We start from the raw sequence: 21750 nt of genomic DNA, 5'->3' as shown, positions 1-21750 counted from the left end.
CACTAGTTCTGCTTTTCATAATTAAAAATGCTATAGCAGTATGGAGAGAACTTTGTCTCTTTCACCTAGTCCAAGCTTGACTTTAATACTTGAAGGTAGAATTTTTAAATTAAAAAACCTATTATGGATAAAGAACTAAGCAGTACATACGCTATGTATGTAGCACTACTATAGCTTTGTCCTTTGCTTCAACGTCAAAAGATACTCAGGCTAATCATGTTCATTTAAAACACAAAACTACAAACTGGTCCCATAATTACCCACAGAGCTGTCCATTTCAAATTGTGGGTCACAGAGCTGTCCATTTCAAATTGTGGGTACTTCAACCACAACTGTGTTCTGCATAATAGTGGTACGATATAACAACTTAGGAATTAATCTTCAGTCTTTTACATTTATGTGATCAGAACTAAGTAACTTGGTAGGTGTCTCATGCTCCAAACATTCAGCTTATTAATTCGAATACAAATCATATGCAAATGTTATTAAACTAATAAATGCAAAGTCTGCTTGTCCTTGTTGGCTCCTCTTTCAAAACCTTTAGAGGTTTATTCCGAAACATACAAAATTCAAAGACTCCTAATAGAAAACACTTCCAGCAAGTGAAGAAGCTTCAGTTACGGTTCTTTTCAGGAGAGCAGAGGAAGCTAGTCATATTAATGTGAGTCACTTAGGGCAAGCTGTATATTGCATATCCTAGTTGTAGGTGAGATTACTACAGTCAACTAGCGCAAGGTACCAGAGTACTCTCCTGCACAGTAATAATTTTGATATGAAATGTTTCTGTTATGCTCCAGAAAACATTAGAGTTTATACAGTTAGAAAAGCAGCATCGAAATGAGACATGTTTTAGTACTAGTAGCTTGTCAGCCAAGACATCCATTTTCTCTCTTACAATCCATCAAAAAAAGGAAGGATTCAGAAGTTACACTTTATCTCAGGAAAATCACACTGTATTTTTTTTCAAAGAGCAAACAAAATCAAGTAATCTCAGCTAAAACCCTATATATTTTGGCAAGTAATGTTTGTTATAGAATTAAATAAATATTCATACAACTGTTGATATATAAATATTAATACAATATTCAATTTCAGCCCTATATTATCACAGAAATTCCTATGCAGAAGGTCTGCAACCGTTAGAAAAAGCTAAATTCAAAAATCTAGGAAATCTGAATATTAACCCTAAAGATTGTTTTGAAGTGATAATATACTATAATTGGGAGCATTAGTCCAGGAGGAAATAAATAATTCTGTATTGAGAGCAGGTGCTGAACTGAGCGCTGTAAATAAAATCTAGTATACATTTTGAAGAATGCATATAAAAGACAATATTGGATGGTTGTTTATTATTTGACCATCATTCATGTTTTGCAATAAATGAAAGGAGGATTTTTTTTGAGAAACAATACAAGGAAACAATTAAAGATTATATTGCTTGAAAAATAATAAAAAAGCAAACCTTTACTTCAGCATTGCTTAACATTTGAGTGTTTGACTTTATAATACTTACGCTTTTATTACAAAGATATTGGCAGAAGTTACCTTATTTTTCTTTTAAAACATTAATTATTTCATTGATAGGCAAGACCGAAGCATTCCTAAACAGTTGGTTCTGCAGTATATCTACATATGTATGTATGTACATATGAACATATATACACACAGATCTATATGCATATACATAACCCTCTACACAGAGTTATCTTACAAGAAGGATGATTTTGCTCCTAAAACGCTGAAAGAGGTTTGGTTTAAATTGCAGCTCAACATCTATATATCACAGATTTCCAGCTGTAAACTTCGGAGAACGGTAGTCCTCTTTCTTTTATTCTTTGTCTTATCTTTGTATCAAAGACTTGTACCATGTGATATATGTTGTCTGGTACAATGGAACTAGCATGAATAATAGATATGCAGGAAAACCAAAGATAAAATAGTTTGCATTCTTAAGTTCAGATCTTGCAAAGGAGCTTACATGGTCTTAATGCTGACACCAGTTTTAGTATGTATTGAAATTTAGTATACGCACAGCTGTTTCAAGATCTACTCCCAAATGACTCATTTGTTTTAGATGTATTTTCTTTTCAAAAAACCATCAATAAAACAGAAGCAAAGCATAAATAACGGAGGTAAAATTATTCTACCTCTCTTTCGTCCATCTTCAGCCATTGTTTGGGATCATCCTCGGTGGCTAGGTAAGCTATCAGATCTAAGGCAGTAAGCCTTGTCTGACGTCTGGATGACACAAAAATAAGAACAGGCTTGGCTGGGGAATGACTCCGAATTGCTGTTGAGAAAACCAGAACTTGAGAATTAGGCCTCTTAATGATAACATTTAGAGTTTCTCTTTGCAATACCTACGCAGCTGATACACCTCTCTGCAGATGATATACAGGTATGATACTTAGTCTCTATTCTGCCAGATAGAGAGAGAGCATATATAACCTCTGAATCAAAGATCATATAACCGTGCTGAGCTGAGTCTGAGCCAATTTGCCCTGCTACTTCAGTGATCATCGTAAGCTAATTAAGAGCAGCAGTTAGGAAAAAAATTCCAGCGAAACACCACAAAACCTGGACGAGCTTTCTAGACTTCAAAGATTGTGAATTTCTCTATCCAGCCTAATAAGTATGTTTTGTTTTTTCTACCCTGCTGGGACATGTTTTCTCAAGCCAAGTGTCATCAAGGTCCAAAGCTTGATTTCTGCCCGACCCAGAGCTCAGACTGCATTAACTCATGTCTGCCTGCAAAGAATCACTTCAATCTACCAAAACCAGAAAAGACAAGAGAGGTATAAAGTGACTTTTCAAAATCTGCTGTCAAAGTGGGCACTATGGCACAAAAGAACTTTGTTTCTGTTGTTTAATTAGTCTGATATATTTAAACCAATTATGTTTCAGGACTTTTTAAAAAATCATTTTCTTAGCCCATGTTTGGAAAGTTTCAGGTTGCAGTGAAATTTTTATGGTCTCAGAAATAAGTATTGCCATGGAAATGCTAAAATAACCTTGACTACATCATTTCAAACAAGTGAGGAAAAAAGCCCTTAATAAATCATATGTGTACAGATTTTCTATCATCAACAAGCAGTAGAAGTACCTAGAAATCTAAATACTCGCTCTAAATCTCTTATAAAGCCATTTGTGTGTTTTCTCATGTAATGCTCATTCTAGCAATTAAATTAATGCATTGTTAATTTTTGAAAACTATTTCTTACTACTCATGAATACTACCCAGCATGTGCTCCTGCATATACACACACTCTACAGTTGTGAGACTATTGAAATAAGACAATGCAATGTGTGTTTATACCTTACAACTATATATGCCAATATATCTATATATTTTAAAAGCTCAGCATCTAATGGATTTTTGTTGCTTCAGGAACAGGTGTGGCAGAACAGCCTGAGACAGATTTATTGTTCATTAGTGTTTTTGTACAATGCTCTCGTGGAGGTGTAAATAATCTGAGCTGTCAAGATTGGTCTCTAGTCCACAATCAATACTTTGCTTCTGTCATAAGGCTAATTAAAGCAGCTAAAAAGTCACCTCACAAATGTCACCTCACAATCAACAGCAGTTCACATTACAAAATTTATCTTGGAGATTATTTTTAATTGATATAATAAATATTCCCTATGTAGCCAAAACAAAACATGTTCAAATAAAATATGAGTTTTTCTTAAATCTATCCTGCCTGCCAGGTTTGTTAAGAATAAAAAATTAAAAACAGAAGCATATCTAGATGCACTACAAATTTTGAATTTTATGGTTATTGCTCTGAAACTAGAATTATAGGAGGTTAGCCTGACTTGCAACTTCTGTTCACGGTTTTTTTTAATGCATACATACAGTGGTCCATAGGAAAATACCTCAGCTGACTAATAATATGTATGGTTTATTACTTTCTAAATCTCAAATATTTTTACACAAATGTTTCTTTATGGTGTTAGACACTGGAGGAAAACACATTTTATTTTCCCTTCACTAGCACTAGTTTTATTCTTCTGTTCTAAAGACATTACATTCCTCTGTTATATGTTGCATTTGCAGCATACATCATGTTTCAGACAAATAACTTTGGGTCATTAGCAGAGCAGATTCCCCCTATACATGCCAAGGTTACGTAGAGTAACACATGTTGTAAGAGTGCTGCAAATTAACTGTGTTAAGTGCTTAAAGTCTTTTTTTCTTTTACAGAAAGAAGGAAAAGGTCTAGGAGCTTGTTGCTTACCCTGAAACGCAGGTTTGTTCATGCTAGCCATGCGAGGACAGTAATGCTGGCCAGGGAAGCCCTGAATGTGCACCTCCAGAGGAACCGGGCGTACTGATGGTCGGAAGTTGAACAGACCCATCTACAAGAAGACATTTTTTTCAAGTTTAATCTTGAATGATGTTAAAAAATGTCATTTTGTTTTTCTGCAGCACAAATACATATCCATCTTTGGAAACACTTTTCATACCTGATTAATATTTAGCCAGTCAGCAAGGTCTCTGGCATTTGCTAAAGCAGTGGATAAACCAACTACTCTTACAGGCTTCTCTGTGTGAGATGAGATGAAGTTTGTTCGTGACACAATGACTTCCAATACTGGGCCTCTTTCGTCTCCTAGTAAATAAAAAGTCCATCAAAAAAGAGAGAAAAAGAAAAGGGTCAGATGTCTAAAAGTACATTCATATCGTAAGTACCAGCATGCTGCTTAAATTTTAATAACGACTCTGGTTAAAAACAACAAAACATGCTCACCTAGCAGATGAATCTCATCTATGATAAGAATGGAAACTTTTTGAACATAGCTTCTGTTCTGCCAGCTTCTGCTGACACCATCCCACTTCTCTGGGGTAGTAACGATCAGGTCAGCTTGGGCAATAGCTCTCATATCAGGAGTCACATCTCCTGTCAACTCTACAACCCTGTAATCAAGAAAGATGGTGGCTTGGCTTTACAAAGCTTTAGAACGTCTTAATGCTGAAATATTAAATGCTAAACATTAACTCTTAAAAGACAGAAGAAATAAAATTAAAGTAATTTTGTCCCTGCTCTCATACTTCTAACAGGATTTAAAAAAATGTTTTAAGTAAATTAACCCATCTGTTTTCCTAGCAAACACCATATAAATACCAAACACCATTCCTTAGCAAAACCATATAAAAAGAGGGTGAACCGGAGTCCCAAACAATCTATGGTTCATTTTAAAAAATGGTAAGAATATTAATATGCTATGATGTTAATCGTAACATCCTGTCATAGCCAGGATGAAAGCTTTCTCGAAGGCTACCAAGTTGCTGCGGGCTGTGCTGTATAGATTTCTGGTTTGAATAACAAGGCTAGACTTCAGTGTATCTTCATTTGTTGGTAAAATTCCATTAAGACTGGAGCAGAAGTTATCCCGAGGTCAGTTTTTGGGAAGATTAGCAGAATTTTTCCAACTGTTTGCCTCATTATTTTTTCAAGGTCTACAAAGAGCATTTGAGACGACCCATCATTTTAGACCGAATATAATGTATTTTTGACATTTTTATGACACACTCTACATCCAGTTGAACATCTAATAAAAATTCCTCTAAGTAATGTGTATCTCCTGTTATAAAATTCAGTCACAAGTAATAGAGTAAGTTTCAAAACAGTGATATTACCTAAAAATATTTTAAAACTACGAGGCAAATAATTTATCCTCACAAGCCATTAAAATAGCAAGAAAAATTTTAAAATTGTGAATTAATAAGTCACTGCTGCACTAATAGTGGGAATCTCACTGGTAATTTCATGTACACAGAGTAGAACCTCTTTCTATTGAAACCTGTAGTGTGCTTTGAGCTTTAACTTACAAAAAAAGCTATATATAGGAAAGGAAAAGGTCCTAAATAATGTATCCTGTCGATATAATTTTAAACTCAAGAGCATATAATTTTGGAAAACATCAACATGACTGATATACCTTATATATCATAAAGTAATCGCTGAAATCCAACCCCTGAGAAGATCACCAAGAAATTAATCTTACGGAGAAATAAAATTATATTTAATTTATATATGAAGTAACATACATGAATATGAGTATACCGTTCATGGAACTCCTATGAGCTCCTTAAAGCCGAGGTTTCTAAAGAAAGCTTAATGCAGATTGCAGTTTCAATTTCCAAGGATACTGCAGAGAGAAATCTGAGCTTCATATTTGTTAGACTGGCAAGTAATGAGAATGAAAATAGCTTGGTATCACAGTGCATCTCTCTTTTAGTTTTGATTTTGCTATCACTACTGTGACTATTGATAGCATTTTTTATTTTTAAGTACTAGAAATTTGAAGGATAGTATACAATCAAAACCTATTTTGAAATACTCAAAAGTATTCTGTAGATTTTATTCATACTTGATGGGCTGTTCTTTTGCTTCTCATTTCTCTCATTAGGTAAGAATAAACATACTTTTTACCAAGTTTTTCTTCAATCCTAACTTTCCAGTCCTCAATTCTTTCACGAACAAGCGCTTTTAAGGGTGCAATATACACTGCCTGCAAAAGAAAAGTCACAAACCCAGAAGTTAAACAGAAACCTTGTACTTACAAAGAAAAAAAAATTTAATACTTGTGAGATTTGAACATACTCATTATCTATAAAATGATTAACCCCTGAGTTCCTCGACCTACAACAGGATTATATTTAAACAGACATAACACTTGAAAATACTGCTTTGTTTCCTGGACCAATAACAAGCAAATCAAATAAGAAAGAATAATTTCTGGAAATGGAAGTATTTACCACACCATTTAATATCAAATCCACTCACATAAATAATCCCATTTTTTTGCCAGGACTATAAAATCTGCAAGTTAGCATTCCAGAACAGAAATAATCAGAATTTCCAGTTAGCAGTATCTTACCTGATTTCTAGTTATGTCGTTAAATTATTAAACCATCACCAATTAAATTAAAAATCTAATTATTTTAGGCAAAATTTCACAACATTTTTCTCAAAGAAGCCTGCAGTGCATGGGAGAATACTCTTGATGTGTAGAAACAAAATTTATTTATTTATTTACAGATAAATGTTTAAATATTCTGAAGCTTTTGAACATGAAGGAACTGCTACATGAATAATTTACATACATTCTTTAAGAAGTATAGCCAGGTTTTCAGCATTCTTAAAACCTAAAAGAAATAGTCCTTTGAGAACTGGCTATTTTGTAAGTCTAATACATAAGCTGAGAATGTATGAGTGTCTTGTTTACCTCACTTGGACTAACAAATTACATGAAGATACTGAAATTTTCAAAATAAATTAGGGATTTATGTACATGATTTCTGTTAATTTCAAAGGTTATTCTTTGGTAAATCTCACAGTCAGACACAAATATCTCTTCCAAAGACTTTAAAGCTAAAACGTGGTTAACTAACACAAGATGGCTAAGTCAAGATACAAATATATATTCACTTTGAAAACAAACCCCTAAAAGCTGAGTAATTCAAGAAATAAAACACAGGGGCAAGCTGGAACAGAAAATTGGCTTGTAGTAATTAATTTGTATTCATGTGGAGGGGAACTAATAAAACTGTACTACTGCTACTAAAGGAGATTAAAGCAGAAAACGCGAGTAAGTGCATAAAAGTAAATCCAGCATGCTTGTATGTCATGTTTTTAGATTTAACTCTAGTTGTACACTGATAAATATATAAACAAAACCATAATGTACATAATGCAAGTACCATTTTGTATCCAGACTGGTATGAATTGGAGAAAGCAAAATTCAGTTTACCATAGTCTTTTTCTAGGCTTTTGTACTGCTGAAAACGTGCCTACACAGAACGATTATAGCAAACCTATTTTACAGACCTTTGATGTGGGATACTTGTTAAAAACTCTAAAGATGGCCAATTCAGCTGCAACAGTTTTTCCAGAACCTGTAGGAGCTCCAAGAAGAACATTACAGTCTGTGTGATAAAGCGTATGAAATATCTGGGTTTGGATAGGGTTGAAGTGTGTGAATTTGTACAGGGCTTCATATTCCCGATGTCCCAGGGCTGTGACAGGCAAAGGCTGAAGATCCAGAAGCTCTAAAACCACAAAATAATTGTAAGTGAATGACAAGAGATGCCATAACATAACATAGTTTATTATGAAGATGAAGATACTAGCCGATACTTTAGTGGAAAACAACTTACAGTGAATATTGTTTGACTTAATACCTCATGTGACACAGGGCCCACATTTGGGTCATTGTTAACTTTGAGGAGGAAAAGTTTTATAGGTCTGAAGTACTTCTGCAAGTACAGTTGTTAGATTTCTGATAGTTGTGAACCAGCCATTTGCATAAATTAATCTTTTTCTTCAAGTTGTTTCCTCTTTACCCAGTTGTAGTAAGTTCTAAACTCACTGTGCTAGATTATATGTATGTCCAGCTTCTTATGATAACAGAATGCAGAGTCGGAGGACAGAATAGTCTATATTTTAGATTCAAAGAAAAACAATCTCTTTAAGAAGGAAGGGTTCTTTGGAGTTTCTAAGTTGATAGAGTAATACAAATCAGATGAGAACAACTGAATTTTGCATCTAATCTTTTAAATGTAATTAAAGACATAATCTTAATAAATAAACATCCTTTCAATATATGATTCTCAGTATATCTTGAAGGCATCTGCTATCCAAACAAATAGAGATTGTGGAATTTGGAAGATGATATATATAACCAGATTGGATTTGGAATCCTACCAAATTAAGGAGACTGCAGTGATTCTGCTATGCAGATGCTTGCTTTGAAGTTTGGGGTTTTTTTTTTTGGGGTTTTTTTTTTTTTTGTGGCTGGGGTCTCATTGTCTTTTCAGGGTGCTTCACATTAAGGTATGATATGGGATTCACAAAATCTACTGAGGCAATGATGCCTAATATTCTTCACATGCATTTCACTGATACCTTATGGCTGTTTTATCATTCCCACCGAAATTGTGATTTCTTGGGCTCTGCTGAGGAGCAAGAAGGTTTTTTGCCGAGCAGGGCCTCTATGTACTTCATTGTTGAGTGGGAACCAGATGGGAATTGAAATCAATTATCATAAATCCTAGAGGCTCCATAACTGGTGATGTGTAAATATCTTTCTGTTTCTTCTGAATAGTAGTCAGTGATCAGTCAATTAGATAAAAAGGTTACACGTGCTTTTCCAGACAGCGTAGGTACAGTATAACAATAGCTAAACACTTCACAAACACATGTGAATTTATGCATGCCAAAGGACACCACCGTATGAGAACTGAGTATTTCTGAAGGCACTCACTTCACAGACTGCTAGATGAGCCAAATGAAATCACAGCGGAAAGGTTTTACAATGACATCAGGCACTATGAATGTATAAAGCAATTTATGTATCCAGAAAAAAAGAAGCAAAACACAAACATATGCTTCTGTGCCAAGTGTTAAAAAAGGAGGGGGAGGGGAAGACTATGACTTGATCAGCAGTGCTGATTTGAAATGCGGTGTTTGGTACTGTAACAGTGCTTGCTCTGATGAATTTATTTTAATAAAAATAGTACAATGTTTTGTATTTTCAAAATCTTAACTGTTCTTTTTTCTTTGCTGAATGACATTTATAATACAACTATTCACCCTGAGATTATTTTTAACCAGTCCAGAAGAAATGTAATGCTTACGAGCACTAAGATAAGACATACTGCAATATAGAGATTTGCTTAGTGTGATATGACAGTTTCAATTTTTCTATGGTTTATAGAGACCCTGTAGTAACTAAAAGGCAGGTATTACACTGAGATGAGCTGCTTTTTGTTCAGAGAGCTTTAAAGTTTGTGAAGAAATGGTTTCAATAATACAAACATATCACAAAATAAAATTCCATATCCTTTTCTACAATGAAGCAGAAGTTAAGAGATTTATTGCATTATCATAAGGAATACCAATATAAGAAAGATGAATTAAACCAAAATGATCAAATTTGAAGTTACCTGTGTGAGGTGGATGTCTCTCTGGAAGAATCAGATGTTGAAAATTTATGATACATACAGCCTCTGCTCCTAACCATCTATCGGACACAGCTCGAATGTAATATTGAGAAGGAAGAGGTTCAAAAATTGGGATTGTGAATACCAGCTGCTGAGGTTCTTTAGTAATGACCTAGTGCAAATGTGTAGAGAGTAATTATTGCACAGACAAATCAGTACTTGGAAACTCAGAGTTTGCCTCACTTCTAGAAGCATTTCCAACACAAAGCCATAAAGTATGTGTGCAACTTCATGTGCAAAACGTTCACATCTTTATAAAATATTTCATTACTGGGAATGGATTTTGATCCACGGACTTCAAAAGATTAAAAATAAAGTTGGTTCTTTAACAGTCAAAACCATTACAGTCTGTCTTTTTTCACCTGGAAATAACTGTCCCATGAAATACGGAGGAGACAAAGGGACATCTGAGACTAGAAAACATCTCTGTGCAAGTCCAAGCTTATCGTGTACATCTGAAACTGACAGCTGCGCTACAAAAATCTGCCTAAGTCAAAACACTGTTTGACCTTACAAATATTTATCTCACTATTTTTGTCTTGCTATGAGATTCTAAGCAAAATCCATTACCTGTTTTTTTTGAATGATGAAGTACTCTGAATGATAAATGTGATCATTAGTAGGGTCTTCTACCCAAATCCACCAGGGCTCTCCAACAGTGCCATGTACCTTCAAGAATAGAAAAGATAGCTTTGTTATAATTGTAATGAGGTTGTCGAGATTTGTTGGGTATGTAAGATACATTTCTAAACATTATAGGCTTTCAAAGGAATACAAAAATATAGAAATCAGAGGTAAGAGCAATGTAACATTTCTAATTAGATTAGTCTGCTTAAAGATCGTGTTTCACTAGGAGTTTGCTTAAGGTATGTATGATACAAATGGAACTGAAGCTAGTGCCCCGGCTGTCTGTGAGTCATAGACTGAACTCCCAGGGTTTCCTCCAGGCTCCTAAAATAGGAGTCCTTTTTCCTTTTTTCTCCTTGTACTTCTGTCTTTGGATTCTGTACAGAGCATTGTCCTTTGCTATCCACTGCTCATTTTTCAGTCAAAAACATTCTCTTAGGAAAAACTGGACACTGAATTCTGACATTCCTCTCTCCTCCTCTCTCTCTTCTCCTCTCTCTAGAAAAATATAGTAAGTGGATTCAGAATGCCGTAGATCTAGTCATTGCCACAGGTGAAGTGAGAAAAATATAAATAGCGCTGTCTCTTGATGATTCCTGTGCCATCTGGCAACCCTTTATTCCATGCTAGATTTTTGTTTGCTTCGTTGCGTACCTTATTTTGCAATGCCAGACAGAAATCATAGCTAGGTGGGATGCTCAGTTAAGAATTTTTGTTTCTTTGTCAGAATAAATGACTTGTGCCAATTGTACAATTTGTACAAGCATTTTGCTTACATATCTAAGAAAAGAAGAAAAATGCATAGTAGAGAAGTATGGAAGACATACTATTAAATGGACATGGACTACTGATGTTTCTGATGAGGACTGTGATAACGTACAAATCCAGTATGAAGACAAAAAAGTTGCAATTATTACTAAACTTTAGTGAATAGGAAAAAACACAATGCACATAGTTGCTTCTAATAACAATTTTAAAAGATCCAGGAATCTGATGTTGATTAACACAGCACACATTATTTTCAGCATAATTCATTATTGTCTATGCATTGGAAAACATAGACTGGCTTTTGAAGACAAAAGTGTGTACTAAGAACAGAACTATGGTGCTCTTGTTGCACAACAGCTAAGTAGATGGTCAGTAAAGACGCTGTCATTCATTTTCCCTAAGTTTGAATTTCACTAGCAGCTTCTCTGGGAACTGAAAGGACACAGGTCACTGCAGGTGAGGTGACATTTTGAAAAATTACATCGAGCTTAGGAGAATTTAAGACAGGAAAAATGACTTAAGGAAGGCGACGAGGTTCAAAGCTCAGAAATTTTATTATCAGCTGTAACAGCGTCTTAGTTTTGGAGAGTCCTGAGACAAAGCTGCATGGGGAAAAAAGGGCAATGTGGGAACGGGCAACACAAAACACTCTCCAGTAATGATTCGCAAGAACTCTGGGGAGCTCTTAAGAACTGACAAGTACCTGCACTTTGGGCAACCACTGCCCTAAAACTCCATGTCTGCTATATGACTTGGCTAATTAATAGCAGTTGCATTACTCTGTATTTCTGCTGGATTTCTCCTGGTTGCAGTAGGGCTTACTTGCTCTGTCTGGGTATGTTTATAGTCCTTTGCTTCTAACAATACAATAAGAATTTTCTGGGATATGGCTCAAAAGCTTTTACTGAACTTAAGGGCTCTCAGCACTGAAAAATGCAGCCATTAAAGATCAAGATAATGTCATATGACTATCAAAACATACCTTCTTTCTCTGTAAAGGCAAATGCGAAATTTGTGATGAGATCATTCTAGAATTAAGTATCCAGTGTAAAGCAACGGTCTCAAACCCATGAAATGTTAGCCCAGGGGAGTATTTCACTTAAGTAAGGTATTAAAATTTTTAATAGCCTGATTTTGACAATTTCCATTCTTTGAATAAAATTTTAGGCAGCTAGTTTTTGTACAAATTACTGCTATACCTCTAAGTTTCTACAGTAGTTTTCTAAATAGTTTGCTAAAATACTGTGTGATGATGGAGAAGCAGTTTTCAGTGTCAACGGCTGAACTTAGACAGTTATCATTTTTTAAAGACTACTAAAATTTAACAGCTTTTTTGTTTTTTTTTACTGTGATGGAAGTTTCATTTACTGAAGAGACAAGAAATCAACAGCTACCTTACAAAAAAAACCCCAAACCAAAAAAACAACCTGAAAGTTTTCCAAGTTTTCACGAGTACCAATATACAAATTCACACAAAACCAGCTACATCAGTTGCACTGATAAAACAGGCACAATGTTTCCAAAACAACCATTAGGAAAACTGTGCCAAGGGGTCATAGCAGAAAACACATTTTTGCCAGAGTTTTGCTCTAACTTTAGATGTTCAGAATTGAAATAAGAGAGTATCATTTGTGCAGGCCCCTTTTCAATTTGTAAAAATGTAGAAGAAACTAGATTCTGTAGAAAAATCTAAAAATGGATTGAGAAATTACTTTGTATTAAGATACAGTTTAATATGAAGAATGGTCATAGGTTTTTTTGGCTTTAATAGATTACATGTAAAGCGGATGAAAGACTGAATAAAAATTTCAATTCTAAAAAGTCATGCTTGTTTGCCTTCTGAAGTATTACACATAAATTAGGCAGCAAAACATAATTTCTGTTCTAATTCATGTAAGAAATCCATTAAAACAAATTCTAACTTTTTATATTGTAATTGTTAATCCTCCATTCATAAGCTAATTTGGTGAAACTTCAAAAAGAAAAGAAAAAGCCTTTAGGCAGGGAAAATATATTCTAAAATCATCTAAATGTTTGTGGAATAAAACTCTACTTGTGATTAAGATAAATTTGTAATCTAAGAGATTTTAATTTTTTTTAAATAAAAGAACAGATACTTAACATCCACCTTTCAGAATAATTTATCTTAAGTATAAAACTCTTAAGTGTAAAAAAAGAAAAATATGCTTGCTCATTGAGGTATCTTTGCCTTGTTTCTGTAGAAAGTTTCAGAAGTACCAGCAACAATACAATGCCCCCATGTGGACATTTGTATTTCATTTAGATTTATTTTAGGTCTATTTCTAATGAACAGATTCTGATTCACAGGGTGTGGGTATATCTAAATGTGCAACTAGTACAACTCCTTTCATATGAATTTGCACCATAAAATATGGATGAATATAATACCAAACAGAAAAAAAAAGGCATTGATGCTGTGAATGTACATTTGTAAAGCCATAAAGAGCAGCAGAACTTGACATACATGAACTGTATTTCAAGGCTTTATTTTCTGCATTTGACATTCATTCATAGTTCAGAGAGCCATCTATGTCTCCCTTTTTCTTGCTTCTCCTTTCTGGGTACTATTTCTGGGTACTATTCTGTATACTATTAATTACCAGTATAAGCACTTGCTTCAACATGTTATAAACAGTGCAATCCTGTAACAATTAATGGAAATAAAAAGATGATCTTTGTGTGCCGCCTTCTACAAAAGCCTTGAAAGGTCAATTCCATTCCTATTACTAAATTCGCTTTTTAGCTAAAATAAATATTTTTTTCTTATCCAAACAGCTATGGACTCCCTGCAATCCCCTCCTTTACTGAAGCTAAATTAATGTTTCCCCTCCATCCTTCACCCCCTTTTTTTTACCTGATCGTTCCACGTGAAGTCAGGAGTGATGTTCAGCCGAACTCGGAGAACTGTGCGGGTAATTGGTTGAATCGTTGCTTCCATTATGATGGAGGGGATTTGATGGACACACTGTTTTACCTTTAACCCAATCTTCACATGATGCAGCATATGACCTGCCAAGAAAACATTAGGTGTAACAAATTTGCATTTCCAGGAAAAATAATACAACTCTGACTTTCAAATAGGATTTTACAGAGAATTATTACTACTTGCTTGTTTTGCTCTTAGGTGCATAAATGTCTGACCCTCTTGACCTGGCATGTCTGAATATTTTGTAATACTTAACTTGAATTAGCAATTTAGAGCCTAGAAAAGTCAGTATTAACCCCCCTGTTGGCTACAACTAAGGGGTTAAAATAACTATTAAGAAGTCACACTGAAAACATTATGTCAAGCTACTTCCCTTTCCTTTACTGACTCTTTGACCAGGCTCTTACCAAGCCATATAGTTCTTTTTAAAAGCATGAACACTGACCTTTTACTTAATGAAGGGCACACATTTGAACTTCTACAATTCCTCTGTAGTGATTCTAAGCAGACAGAATGCTTTTCATAAAACTGAATACAGATAGTTAATAGTTTGAAAATGCACACAACTGGCAAACACCTCACAGCTTTCAGAATGATCTTTCAGAATACACCAGTGTGCAACTGAAACAAAAGAAAAACTATAGGTTGCAATGTCTTTTTATTTTCTATCACAGTCATGGTAACTAAGGCAATAAAGTGATTATACTAATTAAAAAAAGTTTCCTACCTGTACTTTACAGCTAAAATCTCTGTTTCCTTGCTATTACTTTTAAATATAAACCAAAGTATTTAGCAGTGCTTTTTTCCCCCTGAAAAATATTGCAACTTCTATCTTAATTAGGAAAAAAATTTGATTTATCACATTTTTACTGGAATTACTTATAAAGTTATGTGGAACATATTTTAGATTTTAATTGTAATGGTCATAAGCATTCACTGTTAAAAGCGACCTTACAAATGGCTGCTGATAGTTCCTGATATCATTATGTGATTCCTGAGCTCACTTTCCCATTTAAAAAAAGAAAAAGAAGAAATCCTATTATTTGCATTATCTGCAAAGTGAAAAGGTGATACAAACTTTTTTTTGCTATTGCATGAATTTTAGCCGCATAACATCTTGCAGTTGCTGGGTTTCTGTATTGATCCTGACTTCCCCCTATCATTTTTTCTTATTTAACCAACTGGCAGATTTTGTCTCACACAGGTGTTTATCTACACTCTGAAGCAATGAATGGCAATCTTGCTTAAGCAGCAAATCCCTAATGTAAAAGTTGTATCACATATTTAATCACTTTAATTTGCAGTTGGTAAAAGAAGTGCACCACCAGCAAGCGGATTATTAAAACCCAAACCAATTATATTGGTACAACTTGGTGATATACACAGTATTACAGCATACTTGCATGGTTGCTAGCTTTTGCAATTGGAGATAAAACTTCAGAAATCATTTCAAATAAAGGTAAGTGCCAAATACTCAAAGACACGGCCGCATAAGCTTATGTAGGCAAGTGCTTTTCCATGCCGAAAATCACTTCCTGTATCACGATGTGTGAGGTGAACTTCTGTGTTTGTACATGACAGCACTGAGATTTGGTACAGTTATCTGCTAGGGCAAAATAAGGCTCCTCTTAAAACCTCTATAAAATCTTATAAAATTCTCTCTCTCTGCCCACTCCTGCGTCCCCCCCCCCTTTTTTCTAAATAGTTACAGTATGAAAAACTATCAATGGCATTTAAACAATATTAAAACTTTCTGAATAAAAGCTGACTACTCAAGAAAATAGGTGTGTTTAACAAAAGAAAAATAAATTTTGCTTTTTCCACAATTGCCATCTGAACTTTGAAAAAACAGGGCTGTTCATCTCACATAACACCATGCTTTCTTGGCTTTCTGGAAACTCTATGGTTCCACTGCTAGAGTGCATAGAATGCTGTTGACCAGTTCATGGTACACTTGAACCTGGGATCTGTGCACACATGTTCTTCATTCACTGGGATAGCTGGCACCCAACTGATGCTTTTATGTCTCCCTAGGCCACGGACTGAACTAGCCAGCTAGCTCCTGTCTGTTTTATTCTATCTATCTCCAAGGTCACAATAACAGTTAAAAACAGAAGAAGTGCTAAGACTGAAACCAGTCCTATGGAGTCAGAGAACAATGCAGCACCTGGAAGCCTTTTCTCATTTCAACACAGCTTTGAATTAAAATAAAAATAAGGTGGCTGCCAGGCAAGCACTTCTTTCACACCCTTGGTGGCAGAAAGGGAGACTAGACAGGATGAAGCGTGCTGAGCAACAGTACTTCACAGACATGCACAAACTTGCTTTGATGTTTATAAGGCTGAATAACATGAAATATTATTACTTATAGTCAGCAATAACCTATTTTGACAGTCAAAGCCCAAATCCTTCTATTTTAATACAAAATTTTTGCTTCTCCAAGGACAGGTATGGGGAGAAAGATTAAAAAAGAAGAGAAAAAAAGCACTAATACAGTTAATGGAAAAGAATATTAAGTGTTAAAAAAACTGCACAAATACACAACAAATGAACAAATCAGAATAAAAGAGTGCTAGAACACTTCTGAATAGAAAAGCACAATAATGCTTGTACTTCAAATAAAATGTTCTATTTTTACTACATTTAAAATTACTATGTATTACAATGCATAGTTAAAGTAAGCTTTTAAAATTTTCTCACAGTCCTTTGGGTTATTGAATAAAAATATAGCCTCTAATTCTGCAAAATTTTACATATTTATTCAACTTCTTCCAACATAAATTAGGCATGTAACAAAGCTTCCTAACTTAAGAACGTAGTTCTCTTGTCAAATGAGAGAAATATCAAGTCAGAGGTCATAAACTCTGAGAAGCAGTAACTATGATTAATTCATTTTTAAAAAAAGTGGTGGTTTGGCAACTTGGCAATAACAAGTACAAAGAAAGCTCAAATAAGAAAAAATACACTGAGATAGGAAAAAGAAATACATTACAAGCAGATTTTTTTTTTCAACTTCAACCAGCTGGTGGACAGTTTATGCACAACAATTTATATACACATACTAGAAATTGTCATTATGTCTACCCGTAGGCTTGTGGATTTTCTCATTATCAAAGTGTCAAATCCTTTAAAAAATTCCATTAAGGTTTTGCTGCAATGACACCAGTGACAATGAATTCTCCATGTTCAATGAAAATTAATGCAGTGTTTCAGAAGCAGGCTGTTTACTGATACTACAGCAGGACATAATAAACTGCTTTTATTCTTTTCCACGTTAATAGTATTTCAATACTAATAAACAAGGCTGTATTTTGCCAACTGGCAAAAATAAAACAGATGAGTTTTAAGACAGTATGTAACGTGAGCAAGAAGGGAAGCACAGGTCAACATAAATATGCATACATACATATAAACATAAATACGTATGAACATACATCTCCATTCTACATGTAGTCTGGGTTTGGGAGAACATGGGCTAGCCTTACCCTCAAAACTGTGCTGTACTACAAGCTGCAGAGACTGAACAAACCTTCTTTATTGGACAGACCATAACACCATATTAATGTGTCTACAGGGCTTCCAGACCAGAGTGGTTATCTTAACGAATGGCTCAGCTTTAGTTCAAAGTTGCCCATTGATTACTCATAGTTTAAGCAGATCAACATTGCTGATTTCTCACCTATTTCATCTTTTCTCATGTCCTTCATCTTGTCTATAGTGAGATTCTTCTCTTCCAACTTTGAGAGGACTGATGGTGGTAACACTGAGAACTGTCTCAAAGGGCTAACCCAGCCCCACAACCGCTTGTCAATGACTTTGCTGAGATTCAGTAGTCGATATGTCATTGCAGGCCAACGTTTCCTAAGGGCAATCTCAAAAAGAGCTCGAACAATACGAGCTGCATTCTAGAGAGTGGGAAAAAAAAAAAGAAATGTTGTAATTCTCTCGAGTATTCTTTGTAAAATGAAAAGAATCCCTTAGACTCATCTTTGACAAACCATAACAATAGATTTTTCTTTTCAAACTTATTTCAAACAGTCTTGAAAACTATTTTTTCCATCGCTGACTAATGGCAGAACTACCTCACGATTGCCTACAGAAATTATGAAAAGAAACATGTGCAACTAATTAAAGTTATAGTGGTAGGTCTGCCATAGAATTTTGATCACAGTTATGCTAACATTAGAGAGCTCTAAAATTTATTGCTTCTCAATCACTTCCAAAACAAATTCTCTTACTGTACTTAATATCTCCCTCCTTCCCTCCCTGTATATACACCTGCAAACTCAGTTTATACGGAAATTCAAGTTTTAATTTTTCACTTCAGTTGTGCTTCCACAATAGCATCCAACACTGAATTTCACAACATTTGCACAGAAGTTTAACAGTAGTGACTTTTTCTGACATGTTACTATCTTCTGAGACTACTGTATTACCAAACTGTATAAATCTGCTTTGGACTTGGAAAAATAATTATTAACATAAGCTTGAATAAATTCAATCTTATCCTTATTTATATATTTATAATCTTATCCTGATTTATTTACATATATTTTTTATTTATATACTCCTTTTATAAACTTATCAAGCTGTATTATGAAGTTTTTTTGGTGAGGGGTTTTAATGCCTGGATTAGCAATTCTGTTCTTGATTCATTGAATAGAATCATTCTCAACTGGCTCTTCAATGCCAATAGGAATAAAAAATAAAAAATTATTTGGTCATGAGAGGAAGCATATGTTACTAAAGCAGTGTATTTCTTTTACTTAGAAAGGATGAATGATTTCTTAATACTCACTATCCAATTAAAAAAATTCACAATTAGTAGCACTGGTTCCACATGTACAATTTATGAAAATCTGAGAAGACCATGTTGCCTTACTAAAAATGCTGCAATTGAGACAGACAAACAAAAGCAATTGACTTACTTAAAAGCAAGGACTAAGAATCATACTGAAAATGATCTTGCTGTGCAAGTACCATAGTTTTTATGATGTGCATAATGATTTCAGAATTTTCTCATTTATACCCATACGTGCTAGGAAATGTAAACACTTCTGAAAAAGGTAATGGTAGTATGAAAATCTTGCTGAAGATTATGTATGCTTTTGAATATTGACTCTCATCTTTAGCACCGGCTAAATGCAATTTTACAATCAATTCTTTCCAAAAATGTTTGGTAAGGATGAGAGAAAAATGATTCAACGCAACATGTTGCTGACCATTAAAAAAAGGAAGAAAAAAAAAAGAGAAAGACATAAGACAGGCTAAAAGGTAAAACTTTTAAATCTATTTTATATATTCATTATTGTTGCACATCTGGGATTGTCTATGAACATTTTGTCACTTTCGGTTCTTCGGCATCCAGAATTCTAAACTTCCATGCAACACCCTTTCTCTCTAAGATGGGCTCTACTTGTGTAAGCAAGCAGTTCTGTGTCACAGACTTACAGTTCTCTAATTATTCTGTGTAGTAACTAAACAAAAATATAGACTAACATGTAAACTTGCATGATTCCTTCTAGTAAACCAAAGTAAGTGAATAAAACACAAATTACGTTTTGCAGAATGAAGTATAAAAGTACTCAAAACATAAAAAAAGGTTGCAACTGTTCACCAGATTTAGAAGAAAACCCAGTAAGAATAACATTTCTGTGCAATCACAGAACCAAATATAAGAATAATATTAATTCATATAATTCAATACAAGAATAATATTAATTCATACTACGGGGGTAATATAAACAAAAAGGACATTTGTTATTAATTAAAAACGCAACAGTCTCCCAAGGTAAGCTTTGGCAAATCTTTTCTACTTAAATATTATACCACACACATGCACACATACAAGGCTCTGATTTTCAAATCAATTTGCATAAAAATGTAGAAAAGAGTTGCAGATCAAGGCCTACTTACATCATTGCAAAAAACTCGGAGAATGAAAACAGCATAAGACAGCAACAGATACGTAAAAAATACTATTCTTACCTGTGCAACATATGCAGAATCTGAAATAAGGGAGAAGCTGTCAATCTCCCCTCTGCTAATGTATGTTTGAAGGAGGATATTAATTTTTCCATAATTGTTTTCCACACCTCCTGGAGCAGGAAGTTCACAGAAATCGTTCAGTAAGGTATCCAGCTCTTCTGTTTCTTCTTCTCTTACCTAAAACACAATTACACATTATGAAGAGGTTGAAGCGATTTGATATAAGTTTTTACACTGAAATCAAATTTTCCTTATAACATAGTTACATTATTTTTAAATCGACTCTTTTGTTTTAAGGAAAAAAAAAACCCAAGAAAAAAGCAGCAAAGCCACATCTTCCATGATGTAGCTAATAGACCATAATTGAAACTATCTTAACAGTGACACAATTACATTTTATTATTCATCACCATCTATTAAGGTTGCCATTGACATACAAAAATTTGATATGCCACAAAAATTGAATCTTCTGACCCTACCATCCTTCATCTGATGAGATTTCATTTTTTATTTGACCAGAGTAAAACCTCTGTCCATCTGGATTAGGGCAATCTTGAATTTACATTAAATGTACTCATTACAGTTACATAGTTTGCATGCGGCATAATAAATTTTTAACTCAAAACTGTGAAGTACTATGATTCATGCTATTAAAATTTTTACTGTTAATAAGATTAAGTCTTAATATGAGTAAAGAAATATTCATATCTACGGTTTGAATAATGCATAACATTTCACATTTTAACTGATGACCCTTACAAGGCAAAACCAGCATAAATCTACATATTCTTTGATTTACTGATAGTCTGTTAGTGTAAAACTTATTTAAAGAGGGTAAATGTTTGGTCCCTGCAGGGAACCAGCTGAAAGTAATTTTCATTTGGACCAGACTACCTGACATACAAAAGACCCTAAGACAATTGGGTTAACATCTGCAACTATCCAGCCACTGGTCCTACAGGAAAGAAAAAGATGAGGGACATGACCATCACAGATGACTCCACCATCAGGGGAATATTATGCTCTGCTTACAACAGCATTTTTGATAACTGTTCTGCTGTTGCATAGCACAGTACAGGTCAAATCCAGATTTGTATTTCAGCTACTAGTGACTTATCTATCTCAAAATACAGAATTTTTAAAGGCATTACAGAGACATGATTCTTATTAACAAAAGTCACAGTCTGTATTACACAGAGGGGTAAATCCTGAGTTTATTCTTGTGAAAACTGTTTTTAACATTCAGATCTGCACAGCAAACAGATCACCAAAAAAAAAAAAAAAGATGATGATCATGATACCATAAAAATCTGAGAATGCAAACTAGAAAAGCTATGCTTTAGTCAAGCAGCATCACTTCTAATTTTATTACAAATTTAGAAACATATCACATCATATTTTCCATATGCTT

The 21750-nt window shown here is 34.2% G+C and overlaps 1 protein-coding gene across 1 annotated transcript in view; it reads right to left on the bottom strand.

Moving 5' to 3' along the window:
* ASCC3 (activating signal cointegrator 1 complex subunit 3) overlaps positions 1-21750 on the bottom strand; it is a gene marked incomplete at both ends in the record, with an annotated part of 99557 nt that overhangs the window by 61687 nt on the left and 16120 nt on the right. The window contains 11 exons of the mRNA XM_010138204.1: positions 2148-2290; positions 4239-4359; positions 4468-4613; positions 4752-4918; positions 6431-6516; positions 7836-8056; positions 9953-10121; positions 10580-10678; positions 14280-14434; positions 18031-18256; positions 20340-20516. Of these exons, the coding sequence (XP_010136506.1) occupies positions 2148-2290; positions 4239-4359; positions 4468-4613; positions 4752-4918; positions 6431-6516; positions 7836-8056; positions 9953-10121; positions 10580-10678; positions 14280-14434; positions 18031-18256; positions 20340-20516 (1710 nt within the window). The remainder of the gene's footprint in view (positions 1-2147; positions 2291-4238; positions 4360-4467; positions 4614-4751; positions 4919-6430; positions 6517-7835; positions 8057-9952; positions 10122-10579; positions 10679-14279; positions 14435-18030; positions 18257-20339; positions 20517-21750) is intronic.

This window comes from Buceros rhinoceros, unplaced genomic scaffold (assembly GCF_000710305.1).
Source record: "Buceros rhinoceros silvestris isolate BGI_N320 unplaced genomic scaffold, ASM71030v1 scaffold28076, whole genome shotgun sequence".
Lineage (NCBI taxonomy): Eukaryota > Metazoa > Chordata > Aves > Bucerotiformes > Bucerotidae > Buceros > Buceros rhinoceros.
The sequence above is the reverse complement of the archived record's forward strand: the minus strand, read 5'-3'. Positions and strand labels throughout refer to the sequence as shown.